This window comes from Cyprinus carpio, chromosome B16, assembly GCF_018340385.1.
Source record: "Cyprinus carpio isolate SPL01 chromosome B16, ASM1834038v1, whole genome shotgun sequence".
In the NCBI taxonomy this organism is placed as follows: domain Eukaryota; kingdom Metazoa; phylum Chordata; class Actinopteri; order Cypriniformes; family Cyprinidae; genus Cyprinus; species Cyprinus carpio.
The window spans coordinates 27,625,953-27,641,738 of NC_056612.1; the positions used below are offsets into that span (position 1 = coordinate 27,625,953).

The 15,786-nt window shown below is 29.3% G+C and overlaps 2 protein-coding genes across 4 annotated transcripts in view; both read left to right on the forward strand.

Moving 5' to 3' along the window:
• LOC109051680 (fatty acid-binding protein 10-A, liver basic) overlaps nucleotides 1-15,786 on the forward strand; it is a 677,383-nt gene that overhangs the window by 109,503 nt on the left and 552,094 nt on the right. The window lies entirely within an intron of this gene.
• On the forward strand, nucleotides 25-14,799 carry brd9 (bromodomain containing 9). 3 transcript variants are annotated; one of them, XM_042741783.1, is made up of 17 exons: nucleotides 25-186; nucleotides 2,434-2,648; nucleotides 3,900-3,989; nucleotides 4,066-4,201; nucleotides 6,729-6,786; nucleotides 6,873-7,017; nucleotides 7,098-7,208; nucleotides 8,297-8,478; nucleotides 8,559-8,691; nucleotides 10,096-10,168; nucleotides 11,826-11,921; nucleotides 12,077-12,209; nucleotides 12,299-12,410; nucleotides 12,907-12,957; nucleotides 13,038-13,134; nucleotides 13,216-13,386; nucleotides 14,595-14,799. In XM_042741783.1, the coding sequence occupies exons 1-17, from the start codon at nucleotides 135-137 to the stop codon at nucleotides 14,687-14,689; spliced, it is 1,950 nt and encodes a 649-aa protein (XP_042597717.1). In that variant the 5' UTR covers nucleotides 25-134; the 3' UTR covers nucleotides 14,690-14,799. The 3 variants fall into 3 exon arrangements, with proteins under 3 accessions (XP_042597717.1, XP_042597718.1, XP_042597719.1); XM_042741784.1 differs by having other exon boundaries at nucleotides 8,357-8,478; XM_042741785.1 differs by having other exon boundaries at nucleotides 8,360-8,478.

The following is a 15,786-nucleotide window of genomic DNA, read 5'->3' on the forward strand; positions in this document are numbered from 1 at the left end:
ACGCCGCCTGAAACCGGAAGTCAACCGGAGCTGCTAATGCTAATGTTGTTGTCGTCGTTGTTGTGTCGAAGAGACGGGAAAACGCGAATTCTGCAAGATTAGACTTGATTTTTTTCACATAAATAAGAGCAGAGATGGGGAAGAAGCACAAGAAACACAGAGCCGAGTGGAGAAAGGTTGAAGGAGGTACGTTAAAATGTTAGATATGCGTATGAACATCGATTTAATTCATTCTAAGTGTTCCAGTCTGTGTATTATTCCTAATAGTCTGTAAATACATGATATATCTGTTTTTATTCATACGAAAACACACAAATAATGTGATTATTTCTTCTGGGCGTTGTCTGAATCATGGGATTTCAGTTTTTAGATTCTAAGGACCTCCATCCTAAAATATGTTTTTGTGTTTAAAGACTTAAAAGTTTATATTGTGAGGTTGTAATATTAAAGATGTGTAGAATATTATTTCCATTCCATTACTGCGTTTAGTTTCTCTGTTTCTCTGTACTGTAGTGTTAAATGCATCATTTACTTTCTTTAATACATCTTCTGTTATTAATTTGTGTTATTTTTTTAAATGTTTTGATTGTGTTGTATTCCTATTATTTATTTTAGTTAAAAAAATGTTTATTTATTTTTTTAATAAAATGGTTTATTTAATAATGGTTATTTTCATAATAATGGTTTAATAACTATTTTAATAAAATGTTATTTTATAATATTTTTAATTAAATAATTTATCATATTTCTATTTTATTATTATTTATTATTGTGTTAATAATTTTATTGTTTATTTACACACACAATTTTAATAAAATGGTTTATTTAATAATGGTTATTTTCATAATAATGGTTTAATAATTATTTTAATAAAATGGTTTATTAAGTTATTTTATAATATTTTTAATTAAATAATTTATTATATTTCTATTTTATTTATTATTGTTTTAATTATTTTTTTGTTTATTTACACACACAATTTTAATAAAATGGTTTAATAATGGTTCTTTTCATAATAATGGTTTAATAACTATTTTAATAAAATGTTATTTTATAATATTTTTAATTAAATAATTTATTATATTTCTATTTTATTTATTATTGTTTTAATTATTTTATTGTTTATTTACACACACAATTTTAATAAAATGGTTTAATAATGGTTCTTTTCATAATAATGGTTTAATAACTATTTTAATAAAATGTTATTTTATAATATTTTTAATTAAATAATTTATTATATTTCTATTTTATTATTATTTATTGTTGTTTTAATTATTTTGTTGTTTATTTACACACACACAATTTTAATAAAATGGATGATTTAATAATGGTTCTTTTCATAATAATGGTTTAATAATTATTTTAATAAAATGTTTTATTAAGTTTATAATATTTTTAATTAAATAATTTATTATATTTCTATTTTATTATTGTTTTAATTATTTTATTGTTTATTTACACACACAATTTTAATAAAATGGTTTATTTAATAATGGTTCTTTTCATAATAATGGTTTAATAATTATTTTAATAAAATGTTTTATTAAGTTATTTTATAATATTTTTAATTAAATAATTTTTTATATTTCTATTTTATTATTATTAATTATTATTGTTTTAATTATTTTATTGTTTATTTACACACACACAATTTTAATAAAATGATTTATTTAATAATGGTTCTTTTCATAATAATGGTTTAATAATTATTTTAATAAAATGTTTTAAGTCAGTTTATAATATTTTTAATTAAATAATTTATTATACTTCTATTTTATTATTTATTATTGTTTTAATTATTTTATTGTTTATTTACACACACAATTTTAATAAAATGGTTTATTTAATAATGGTTCTTTTCATAATAATGGTTTAATAATTATTTTAATAAAATGTTTTAAGTTATTTTATAATATTTTTAATTAATTTATTATACTTCTATTTTATTATTTATTATTGTTTTAATTATTTTATTGTTTATTTACACACAATTTTAATAAAATGGTTTATTTAATAATGGTTATTTTCATAATAATGGTTTAATAATTATTTTAATAAAATGTTTTATTAAGTTAGTTTATAATATTTTTAATTAAATAATTTATTATATTTCTATTTTATTATTATTTATTATTGTTTTAATTATTTTATTGTTTATTTACACACACACACACGCACACATATAATTATAAAATTATTAAATATAATGTTTTTTTTTTTTTTTGTTACCCTATCCCCTCTGTAGGGGGTATTTTGTTGTATTTACACTAGATAGTGGGTTTGATCTTGTGATGCTCCTTGTAGTCTATTACTAGAGCTGAATGAGAAGTGACATCACTCCTCCAGAATGACAGAATAATGTCATTAAGTCCGTTCATGTACAACAAAAATCTTCATTTTACAGCTGAGTCTTTGTGTGTCGTTTCCCAGACTACGAGGACAAAGCCCTGGATAAACCCCTGAAGCTGGTGCTCAAGGTGGGCGGCAGTGAAGTGACCGAGCTCTCCGGGTCCGGACACGACTCCAGTTACTATGACGACCGCTCGGACCACGAATGGGAGAGGCACAAAGAGAAGAAGAAGAAGAAGAAGAAGAAATCGGAGAAAGAGAAATACGTAGATGATGAGGAGAGGAGGAGGAGGAAGGCGAGTGAAAGAGCCACTCTTAAACACTCTCATTTAGACATGAATGAATACTATTGTGCACAGTATGAGAATATTCAAGATGCATGTGTGCAATACTGTATCACACAAGGCAATGCTTCTGAGCTTTCCAGTGTGATGAGTGAACCAGAACTTATATTTTAGGATATTTCTTCCCGTATAATTTGAGCAGACTGCCAAAATTAAGACGGTTTTACACAAAATTGGATTCAAAATGCAGTAACTGAAGTAACTAATTTCAAGAGAATAATTGGGTGTTACTTGATGAATTAAACATTTAACATAATTCAACATAAATCTGAAAAAAATGAAAAATATATATATAGACATTTAAAAACAAAAATCACAAAAGCACACAAAACAATTGCTAAAACTTTAACAAACATTGTACTGAAAATGGAGAATTTAAAAACAAATGCCAATTCAAACTATTAATAAAACTAAAATAATATTTAATAACCAGGGATGTAATAATTAACTAAAACTAAAGCCATACAAAAAACATTTTTGGTACTTTTAATAAACTTCAACAATAACTGAAATAAAATTTATTTTTTATTATTTCAGCTAGTTGCCAAAACAACATTTATCTTTGTAAATTTAGTTTAACTTACTGCACTAAAATAACTAAAACTGAAATAAACATTAATAAAAAATATATAGACACATTTTATAAAAATTTAAAAATCTAAAAATGACGAAACGCAACAAAATTACTAAACAGTTTAAAATGAAATTGGAAATTGCAAAAATTACTTTTAATAAACTTCAACAATAACTGAAATAAAATGTATTTTTTATTAATATTTCAAAGTTATAAGATTATATATAGATATATATATATATATTAATAAAATATATATATATATATATATATATATATATATATATATATATATATATATATTTTATATTTTCATTATTTCAAAACAACATTTATCTTTTTAAATTTAGTTTAACTTAATGCATTAAAATTGAAATAACCATTAATAAAAAAATATATAGACATATATTTTATAAAAAAAATGACAAAACGCAACAAAAATACTAAACAATTTAAAACAAAATTGGAAATTGCAAAAATAATTCAAAATATATTTAAAAAAATATATATATATAATAGTATCTCATTGATATTAAAATAACACTAGCTTTCAAAGGCAACCACTCACATTTTTCTTAAATCTAGTTACTTCGCTTTCATCAAACAAATGCTGTGTGTATTTGATCCAGGAGGAGAAAAAGAAGAAGCGTGAGAGAGAGCAGTCAGAAAACGCTGGCAGTGCCCCGGTGGAGCCGTTCACCCTCCCGAAGCCCGTGGAGGTACAGCCATCCAAAGCCTGATCCAGAGGACTGTTCGTTCGCTGAGTGCTGTTACTAAATGAATGTTGTGCCACAGGTGCCTCCGGAGGAGAAGAAGCGGAAGCGGGACAAGTTCGAATCGGAATCAGAAGCAGATGAATTTGTTCCTGCAGTGAAAGTAGAAGTGGAGCAGCAGGCGGATCGGCCCGTACGAGCCTGTCGAACTCAGCAGGGTACAACTATATACCACACTTTATGAAATGATAAAGGCCTGCCTATAGACCAGTTTCAGTGTTGAGTGTTTTTGTGGGCGGAGCCTATCTGGTGGCAGTCTATTCAAGCCATGGAATAAAAGAACAAAAAAATTATTTTTGAGTTTATATTTCAAAATTCTGACTTTTTTTCTTGCAATTCTGGTAAAAAAATTGAACTCGTCATTTTTACTTTTTAGTTTATAATCCCACACTTCTGGCTTTTTTTCCTCAGAATTGACAAACACACAATTGTTGACTTGAATAAAGTCATAAAATCTGAACTAGGTGACATAAACTTGCATTTGCAAGAAAAAAAGTCAGAATGGTGAGATAAAATCGGTAAATGTTATGTAAAATGTTATAGGTTTAAATAGCATTTCAACTGTACGGCTAATACAGTATCTCCCGTATATGAATATTATATAGACCTGTTGTTTGAATCAAATTAATGCTTTAGAAATAGGGTAATCATGGCAGGTTTCATCAATAGTCTGTCCGTTTAAACATCTGCGTTTAGCTTCAAATGGTGTCTCTGATGACAGTATTATATAAAAAAAAATAGCATTCATACCCATACAAAAAAAAAAACAAAAAAAAATACATCCTCCCACTCAATCCATGCAAACTACATACCAACAATACAATCCATACGTATAATTTATTATATGTGACGTGACTGTGACGTCTACTCCAAATCAGAAAAGCAATACATATGTTACAGTAATTAAACATATGGTTGCTATGGTAAGCTGGGTGGTTGCTAGGGTGTTGCTAGGCAGTTGCTAAGGTACTTGGGGTCATTGCTAAGGTGTTGCTAGGGTGTTCGAGGTGTTTGCTAGGTGTTTGCTTTTCAATAGCTAATATTGTTAACTATTGAAAAGTGATTTATTTAAAACTGATATACTGAGTTATGATTGCATTAGTGCTTTTTTGCCTCTATTTTGAACAAAGCATACTAAAATTTACACTTACACCAGTTTTCATTTGCTTCAATTCAGATGAATAGGTAACTCTTTACAATAAAGTCCAGTTAGTTCATGTAAATTAATGCATTAATTATGATACAGTATTTATCATCTTTGTTAGCATTAAATACAGTTAATAAAGCAACTGTTTATTGTTAGTTAATGTACATTAAATATCATTAACAGATGTTTGATTTTAATAATGTACTAGTAAATGCCAAAATTAAAATTAACTAAGATACTAATAAATGCTTTAGAAATATTTTTCATCATTCGTTAATTTTAACTAACGCAGTCGACTAATAAATGAAAAATAAAGCTGTATCATAGTGTTAACATAAAAAGAAATACTAAAAATAAAATTCAAATCAATAAATCATATGTTTAGTTAAAATATACAGTACAGACCAAAAGTTTGGAAACATTACTATTTTTAATGTTTTTGAAAGAAGTCTCTTCTGCTCATCAAGCCTGCATTTATTTGATCAAAAATACAGAAAAAAAACAGTAATATTGTGAAATATTATTACAACTTAAAATAATAGTTTTCTATTTGAATATACTTTAAAAAAATAATTTATTCCTGTGATGCAAAGCTGAATTTTCAGCATCATTACTCCAGCCTTCAGTGTCACATGTAACATCCAGTCTATCACATGATCATTTAGAAATCATTCTAATATTCTGATTTATTATGAGTGTTGGAAACAGTTCTGCTGTCTAATATATTTGATTAATAAAAGGTTAAAAAGAACTGCATTTATTCAAAATAAAAATAAAAATTTCTAATAATATATATTCTAATAATATATTTTCTTTACTATCACTTTTTATCAATTTAACACATCCTTGCTGAATAAAAGTATTGATTTTATTTAAAAAAAATAAAAAAAAAATACTGACCCCAAATTACTGACCCAGTAGTGTATATTGTTATTACAAAATATTTATATTTTAAAAAACATATCATCTTTTTTTTTTTACTTTTTATTCATCAAAGCATCCTAAAAAAGTATCACATGTTCTGAAAAAAATATTAAGCAGCAGAACTGTTTCCAACTTTGATAATGAATCATCATATTAGAATGATTTCTAAAGGATCATGTGATAATGATCCTAAAAATTCAGCTTTGCATCACAGAAATAAATGATAATTAAAGTATAATAAATTTAAAAACAATTATTTTAAATTGTAATAATATATCACAATATTAAATTTTTTTCTGTATTTTTGATCAAATAAATGCAGGCTTGATGAGCAGAAGAAACTTCTTTCAAAAACATTAAAAATAGTAATGTTTCCAAACTTTTGGTCTGTATTGTAAGTATTTTTTGGGGGCTCTGTTTTGAACAAAGTGTTGTGAAATCAACACTTTCAGCAGTTTCCGAATCCTTGAATTCAAATAAACTTGATGAAATGATTTGATGAAATTAATCAGCTGTCTAAAAGACATTCTCAGTTCAGTTCTGAATGATGCACAACCCTGGCATCCATCACAAATGACTCACAAGCGATTTATTGTCTTGTTTTGTTTTCCTAGAAAACGAATGCACCCCTCGCCAGCAGCTCTTGGAGCATTTCCTGCGTTTGCTTCAGAGGTGAGCCTTTGAAAAACCAGATGGCATTGTAATCCTAATCTTTCCTCATATCTGCACTGTATAAGGACAGTCGTTCCGTCTCACAGGAAAGATCCACACGGATTCTTCGCCTTCCCGGTGACAGACGCCATCGCTCCGGGATACTCCATGATAATCAAGCATCCCATGGACTTCAGCACAATGAAGGACAAGATCGATGCCAACGAATACAAAACCATCACAGAATTCAAGGTATCTTCATAAAAGGCTTTACTAAAAAGACTTTAACTATAGAAGTGTAACTGATCAGGATCTGATGTGTGACTCTGCAGGCAGACTTCAAGCTGATGTGTGACAATGCCATGGTTTATAACCGACCCGAGACGGTTTACTACAAAGCTGCGAAGAAGCTTCTCCACACCGGATTCAAAATGATGAGCAAAGTAACATTTAAAACGCTTTTTTTTTTTTTACACTCTTCCTCCTTTGTTCATCATCCCCACCATCACCACCATACGATGATGATTCTTGTTGATATAGTAATCTAAAGCTTGAGTACAGGGTTATTATAGTTAACTAAAACTAAAAGCATTAAAAAAAATATATATTGTCAAATATTTGTGAGTTTAATAACTAAAAACGTTTTTATTTCGGCTAGCTGCCAATGCAACATTTCTCAATTTCATTTAGTTTAACTAAAATAACTCAAACTAAATAAACTAAAGCTAATAAATAATAATAATAATAATAAAAGCAATGACAAAAACATAAAATTATTAAACTCAAATTAAAGTTAAGACACAAAATATAAAATCGAATTAAAAATATATACAAAAAAAGCAAAAATGCTTCTTTTTGTGTGCTTTTTAAATTAAATATAATATTTTCCATTACTAATCATATGATCAGGATTATAGTTAATATTATTTGAGAATGTTGTAAAGAGCTTTTTTTTGTTGTTCATGAACGGAAGCTGACTTTTTCAGGATTCCCGTTGTTGGAAATATTAGGGAATTTAAAAAATTGTGATTGCAGAGCCTGGAAATTTCATGGACGGAATTAAAAAAATAAAACATTAATTTAAAAATCTTTAAAAAAAAAAAAAAAAAAAATCAGAAAGTGGTGGAAAAGTCAATTAAATATATTATTAAAATTATTATTATATTCTGTACATTAAAATATATTTTAAGATTAAACTTATAATAGATTTTGTTCTGCAGAATTGATTTATTTTTTCCTAATTTTTCGAAAATCCTACAGCTGTTTGTTTTTTTGGTATTAGATGGGACCAAGCTCCCAGACTTCAATCAGCACGCTGTTATTGTAGTGAATTGGTGAGATGTGGCGTGATCAGTTTTTCTCGAGTGCTCTGTGGATTCAGAGATGAGTGTTTCCACCATCCAATCACTTTCCTGATTTCGATCCATCCCGTGCTGGGTGTCCCGCGTCTCCCATCCTCATGCCGAACCTAAGAGCTCCCGCAGGAGGAGTAAATGGGTGCTGTGTTGCTCTATTTGTGCTCTGTTCACAGGAGCGGCTGTTAGCTTTGAAGCGCAGCATGTCGTTTATGCAGGACATGGATTTCTCTCAGCAGGCTGCCATTTTGGGAGATGACCACATCACGCCGGAGGAACCGGTGACGGAGATCCTGCCGATCCACACGGAGTACCCCAAAAAGTCCAAGAAGCAGCCTGTGAAAGAGCCTATCATCAGGTGAAGCAGTGGTGTGCAGCGCTTTAGATCGTGTCTGGTGTTTGTGAGCGTGTGATTGAGCAGATGTGTTGCTCGTCTAGTGATCTGTATGAGCTGGAGGGCAACGCCTGCAGCTCGACGGACAGCACGGCGGAGGAGCATGTGCTGGCGCTGGTGGAGCACGCGGCGGATGAAGCGCGGGATCGACTCAACCGTTTCATGCCAAACTCTAAGGTGCAGCCGAGCTTTAACCTCATGTTTCTGGGTGCAGCGTTTGAGTTGTGGGTCATGCAATTTGCCAAAATATATGGAAGCATAAGGGTAGCAATTCATTTTTAGAAGTAATATGTAAAATGGCAATGATTTTCTGTATTTAAATGTATATTGTCCCATACATATGTGACCCTGGACCACAAAACTAGTCATAAGGGTCAATTTTCATTGTCTGAGAGTTGCATAAATAAGTTTTCTAGTGATGTGTGGTTTGTAATGATAGTACAATATTTGTCTGAGATACAACTATTTAAAAATCTGGAATCTGAGGGTGCTAAAAAATCTAAATATTGAGAAAATCATCTTTAAAGTTGTTCAAATTAAGCTCTTAGCAATGCATATTACTAATCAAAAATTTTATTTTTTGCATCCAATTTTTTGAAGTTTTGATATATTTATGGTGAGAAATGTACAAAATATCTTTTGGCTATTGCTACAAATATACCTGTGCTGCTTATGACTGCTTTTGTGCTGCAGGCTCACATGTGTTCAGTGTTTAGTGCAAAATGAAAATGAAATTACATGCAAAAAATTTAATTATATAATTTTCATATGGAAGCTTAAGGGTAGCGATATTAATTTTGAAACTTAATATGAAAAAAAGCAATGCAATATGTTAAAATGGCAATGTATTTTTGTATTTAAATTGATATTTTCACATGCATATGTGCAATGTTTAGTGCAAAATGAAAATTAAATTATACTGTATAATTTACATTTGGCATTATATCAATTTAAATATAGAAAAACATTGCAATTTGACATTTTACATTTAAAAATGAATATTGCTACCCATACATTTTGTTTATTTAAATACAAATTATTTTCATTACAAATTATATGATCAAATATACATGATTTTTAGGATTCCCATTGTCAGAAATATCATGGAATTTAAAAATTTAGATTTCAAAGCCTGGAAAATTGATTAACACATAAATGTCTATTAAATATGTTAAAATTATAATGTGATATGTGTAATAATGTATTTTAAGATAATGTTGCATTGAATAAATGTTGCCCTTTCGTGAGCTAGAAATATTAAAAAAGCAAAACCTTAAATATTAAAAATTGTATTCTTATTTTCTTAACTCTCATAACGGTTTATTTTCAAGATTAAATCAAGTGTGGGTCAAACTGAAGATTGAAGTTAATAACTAACATAATTTCCTAATGCTTTCAGCGTTTAATAAGATGATATTCTCAGTTTTAATTCAATTTAAATTAAATATTACATAAGCAATCAGCAGATGCGGTCTGGTCTGTGCTGTATGTTGTTCCCTCGACCGCATCAGGAGTTACGTAATGCAATATTACCATAGTTTATTACCCCTAACCAGAACATTTGTTTTATTTTGCATGTAGATTGGGTACCTTAAAAAGGACTCTGAAGGGTCCCTCATCTACACTGTTGTAAATCAAGATCCTGAAGCAGAAGGTATGAGCAGCACTCTCTTTCAATGTCTACCACTTTATATAGCGCACTATATATATATATATATATAATATAGATATATAGGATCACTATATATATTTCTTTAAATAATATATGAGTGTGTGCTGTGTATATTTGTTATGTATATGAAAATGCATGTACATATATAAGAAAAAGTGCTATGTTTATATATTAAGTATGTTTATCTATAATCTTCAATCTAATGTATATACATTTATACAGTATTTTCAATATATACTGTGTGTGTTTGTGTTTATATATATAGACCAAAAGTTATAAATATATATATATATATATATATAATATATCTATATACATATATATATATATATACATATATATATAGTACAGTACAGACCAAAAGTTTGGAAACATTACTATTTTTATGTTTTTGAAATAAGTGTCTTCTGCTCATCAAGCCTGCATTTATTTGATCAAAAATACAGAAAAAACAGTAATATTGTGAAATATTATTACAACTTAAAATAATAGTTTTTCTATTTGAATATACTTAAAAAAAAAAAATTTATTCCTGTGATGCAAAGCTGAATTTTCAGCATCATTACTCCAGCCTTCAGTGTCACATGTAACATCCAGTCTATCACATGATCATTTAGAAATCATTCTAATATTCTGATTTATTATGAGTGTTGGAAACAGTTCTGCTGTCTAATATATTTGATGAATAAAAGGTTAGAAAGAACTGCATTTATTCAAAATAAAAAATAAAAAATCTAATAATATATATTCTAATAATATATTTTCTTTACTATCACTTTATGATCAAATTTAACACATCCTTGAAAGAAAAAAAAAAAAAATTACTGACCCCAAATTACTGACCAGTAGTGTATATTGTTATTACAAAATATTCATATTTTAAAAACATAGCTTCTTTTTTTTTTTTTTTTTTTTTTTTTTAATTTTTATTCATCAAAGTATCCTAAAAAAGTATCACATGTTCTGAAAAAATATTAAGCAGCAGAACTGTTTCCAACTTTGATAATGAATCATCATATTAGAATGATTTCTAAAGGATCATGTGATAATGATCCTAAAAATTCAGCTTTGCATCACAGAAATAAATGATAATTTAAAGTATAATAAATTTAAAAACAATTATTTTAAATTGTAATAATATTTCACAATATTAATTTTTTTTTCTGTATTTTTGATCAAATAAATGCAGGCTTGATGAGCAGAAGAAACTTCTTTCAAAAACATTAAAAATAGTAATGTTTCCAAACTTTTGACTTGTACTGTATATATATATACATAATAAATACACCATACACACTCATATACTATGTAAAGAAAAGCTTTTATTTTGGATGCGATTAAACGTGATTACTCATTTGACGGCACTAGAAATTATATAATTAATTATCAGTCTTCACTCTGTATCTCCAGTTATGTGTCTTTATTTTAATGATCCAAACATATAATGCAATGCAATCCAGTGATGATAAATAGTACCCACATTTTAACAATATGTACTCATAAAAAAAAAAAAAATAATAAAAAAAAAAAAAAAAAAAATATGATACGATAGGCTTTAAAGGGTTAAAAATGTCACTTTGTGTTAGAAAGGTTGCTGACTTTGTTGTAGAGCAATAATATCATGTGTTATTGTTTACAGAGGAAGAGACTCATCCTATAGATTTGAGCACTTTGGCAAATAAGCTCATACCTGGACTGACGTCGCTGGGTTTTAAAGACGACAGGAGGCACAAAGGTAACATTTTCAAGCATTAATGTTATTTGTAGGGTCGCATTACTGTTTCTAAAATGCTAGAAGAGTCAATAATTAAGTCTTTGGTCTTTTTTTGCACGTGACTGCCGTTGCAAAGAAATTCTCTCCAGTGAGTTTGTCCTGTTGTTTGGTTTCAGTGACGTTCTTGAGCAGCGCGTACAACACGCAGACCCTTCAGAACAACTCGGTCTATCCTGACCTGCTTCCGGAGGAGATGGACATGCTGTACTCGGCTTACGGAGACGAGACCGGGGTGCAGTGTGCTCTCAGGTGTTTAGATCACACCCGTGGAGCAGCAGGATTAAGCTGTGGCTTGGACTCTGTTGTGTGATGGGATTTTCTGTGTGTGTGCACTTCAGTCTGCAGGAGTTCGTCAAGGGTTGTGGGAGTTTTACCAAAAGGCTTGTGGACGGCTTGCTGGATAAAATGACGGCCGGCGATCATTCGAAAGCCATCATCCAAATCCGACAGGTATTAAAATAAACAAAACTGTGTATTTTGACCTGCTACTTTTTTAGGGTTTTTAAACATTCTTAGGGTTTTGTGATCATTGACTGTCAGTAACACACTATTTTGTTTCATAATAAATAAATAACAACATTTGACACATAAAACAAGGATTCATTAAATTGATGATAATCAGAAATGTTTCTTGAGCAGAAAATTAAGCATCTCAGAATGATTTCTGAAGATCATGTGACACTGAAGACTGATGCTGAAAATTCAGCTGTGCAACACAGAAATAAATTACAGTTTAACAGATATTCACAGAGAAAACAGCTATTTTAAATTGTAATAATATTTAACAATTTTACTGTATTTTTGATCAAATAAATGCAGCCTCGGTGAGCCGAAGAGACTTCTTTCAAAAACTTTTAAAAAATCTTACCCACCCCAAACTTTTAAACAATAGCGTGAAATTTTATATACTGTAAATGAATATATAATAAGTGTTTTTGTATTTCAGAAAAGAAACTTGCCGATTGATGACACTAAATCTAGTTTGTGTGACATGCCGGTAAGAATTCTGACTATTATCTTTTAATTTTCAAACCTCTTAAAGTGCCATTTGATGCCGTTTTCTCTGTGTTTCTGTAGGGAGCAGATGGAAGTGGCATGGAGTCTGGTTCAGTGCTGGATTTCATGTCCATGAAGAGCTACCCAGACAATCCTCTAGATATGCTCAACACATTAGGTGAGTCACGTATCACACATCAGAGCTTTGTGTTCGGGGTACTGATAGCCAGCTGATCGTTGGTGTTTTTGTGATCTGCAGGTAAATGTGTGAAGAAGGAGCCGGAGCACGAAGACAGTCATCAGCACTTTGACGACGCAGCTAAGCTCCTGCAGGAGTTCCAGGACGCAGCGCTGGACCGAGTCGGATCCCGACCCTCCTCCAATCTCTCGTCCCTGTCTAACACTTCAGAGAGGGACCAGCACCATTTAGGTACCGACTCATATATAGAGTTTATGCATCACATGCATTCATTTTTTTGGGGGGGTGATAATTTTGTGCAAAACCTGACAAGACTAAAAGAACTTAAAGGTTTTTTTTTTTGTTTTTTTTTTATTGAACAGTTTCTTGAACTTTTAGCCAAAATATATTTTTTAAGCATCCAAAAGTGTGCATGCATGTTGGTTTTTTGTTGAGTATCATATTTTATCCATCAGGCTTTTATGGAACGTATAATCTGATATAGTGAGAATATGAAGGAAAAAAATGGTTTCATTTAATTCAGAGGCCCAAACTGAGCAAAAATATGAGTCATATTCAGAATTTATTTATTTATCACTTCATTTGTTTATTTTTATTTATTTTTGTGTGCTGGTAATTTTCTGCTAAGCCTGACAAGACCAAAAAAATAATATCCAAAAAAAAAAAAAAAAATTTTTTTTATATATATATATATTTAAGTCTACATATATAAAATACATAAAAATACATAAGTAAATATAAGTAAAAAAAAATAATAAAATAAGTAAAAAAAATATATACAATTTAATTATGAATATAAGTTAAAAAAAAATACACACATATATAATACATAAGTAAATATAAGTAAAAAAAAAAAATAAGTAAAAAAAATATATACAATTTAATTATGAATATAAGTAAAAAAAAATACACACACACACACATACATATATATATATATATATATATATATATATATATATATATATATATATATATATATATATATATATATATATATATATATAATATAAGTAAAAAATAATACATATATATATATATATATATATATATATATATATATATAATTTTTTTTATTTATATATATATGGAACAGTTAATTGAACTTTTAGATTTTAATTTTTTTAAATCCCAAAAGTTTGCATGCATGTTCTTTTGGTGAGTATCATATTTGATCCATCAGGCTTTTATGGCTCATAAATGAGAATATAGAGGAAGAAACAGCTCATTTAAATTCAGAGGCCCAAACTGAGCAAAAATAAGCAATTCGGTGCAGATGCTGATATTTATATGATGAGATTCTGATGTAATCGTGATGTAATTGTTATGTAAATCACTGAGATCTTTATAACAGTAGAGCAAATTATAGAGTTATATAGAGTTGATAGAGTTCTTGATATTCTGTATATTAACCGTGTTTGTTTGCTGACTGTGATCAGGAAGTTCACCTCATCTTGGAGATCAGACAGAGATGGTTCAGGACCCGTATGAGTTTCTTCAGTCTCCAGAGTCTGGATCCACCGCTAACAGCTGATGTGACTCTCAGACCCACGCGCTGTAATTATGTGCTGTTCTAAAGGACTGTAAGCTGTACAGATTCACTGTATCACGTGCTTGTTTTTAATAAAAGCTGTATGTCTGGTTTCCCCTTGATTCCCTTTTTTACGTGGCGGTTAAAAGCTGTTTTCCCCTGACCACAGGTTCGATCTGCAGTAGTGCTTTAGCTTAAACTCACATTTGTGTGTAGGTTTGCTTCTCTTTTTTATCTTGTGAACTTTAGGAAGTAGCACTTCACATCCCCAAAACCCTTTGTCTTAATATCACTGTGGTTCTCAAATGGTTTTGCTTCAGGAGGCATTTTACAAGCAGAGTGACAGAATTGCTTGGTGCACAAAACTAAAAACAAAAATGCCAAACATTAAGTGTTGCACAGAGAAAGAAAATGAACAGGGTGCAAATAAATAACATCTGAAGTCATTGCTTAAAGCGACACTGTGTAAATGTTGGCGCTCTAGCGGGTAATAAACAGAGCTGCACGCATCCCGCGGAAGAACATTCTAACCGGTGCTACTTCTCTAAGTTTATGTCTATGGCGATTCACGCAGGTATGTGTTACTCCGCGGCGGTGACGACCCGAACAGGCTACAATAGCCCAAAAATAATCACTTATTATAAATGTACAGTAGTGATTTGGGATAAGACAAAAAGTATGTACTCAATCATCACTCATTATGCACATTTTGAACCCAGAAAAAGTTACATAGTGTTGCTTCAATGCAGGAGTGATGGGACAAAAATTATTTAAAACTCAAGATGTTCACTTCATTGTGTTGTGATAAAAGGCAAGTTTATTTTTGTAGCACATTTCATACACAATGATAATTAAAAATGGATTTAAAAAAAAACAGATGCATAAAAAATATTAAATGCAAATTTATTTAAAATGTTAAAAAAAAGAAAAAAATGTTTTGACATTGTTATCAGTAGTAGTATGCAGCACAGTGCGTATTCACTAAATGTACAGGTAAAAGCAAATTTATTGCGAGTTTAGTATTTCATGCATTAAATTAAGATATGAAAATGATCTGCATATTTGCCTGCAGTGTAAAACTCTTAAAATGTGCTGAACTC

What these genes read in the sequence shown, in the direction of transcription:
- brd9 (XM_042741783.1), top strand. Translation starts at nt 135, where the DNA reads ATGGGGAAGAAGCACAAGAAACACAGAGCCGAGTGGAGAAAGGTTGAA. An exon ending in TTCCTGCGTTTGCTTCAGAG is followed by an intron (nt 6,787 to 6,872) that starts GTGAGCCTTTGA and finishes TCCGTCTCACAG; the next exon opens with GAAAGATCCACACGGATTCT. An exon ending in GTGAAAGAGCCTATCATCAG is followed by an intron (nt 8,479 to 8,558) that starts GTGAAGCAGTGG and finishes TTGCTCGTCTAG; the next exon opens with TGATCTGTATGAGCTGGAGG.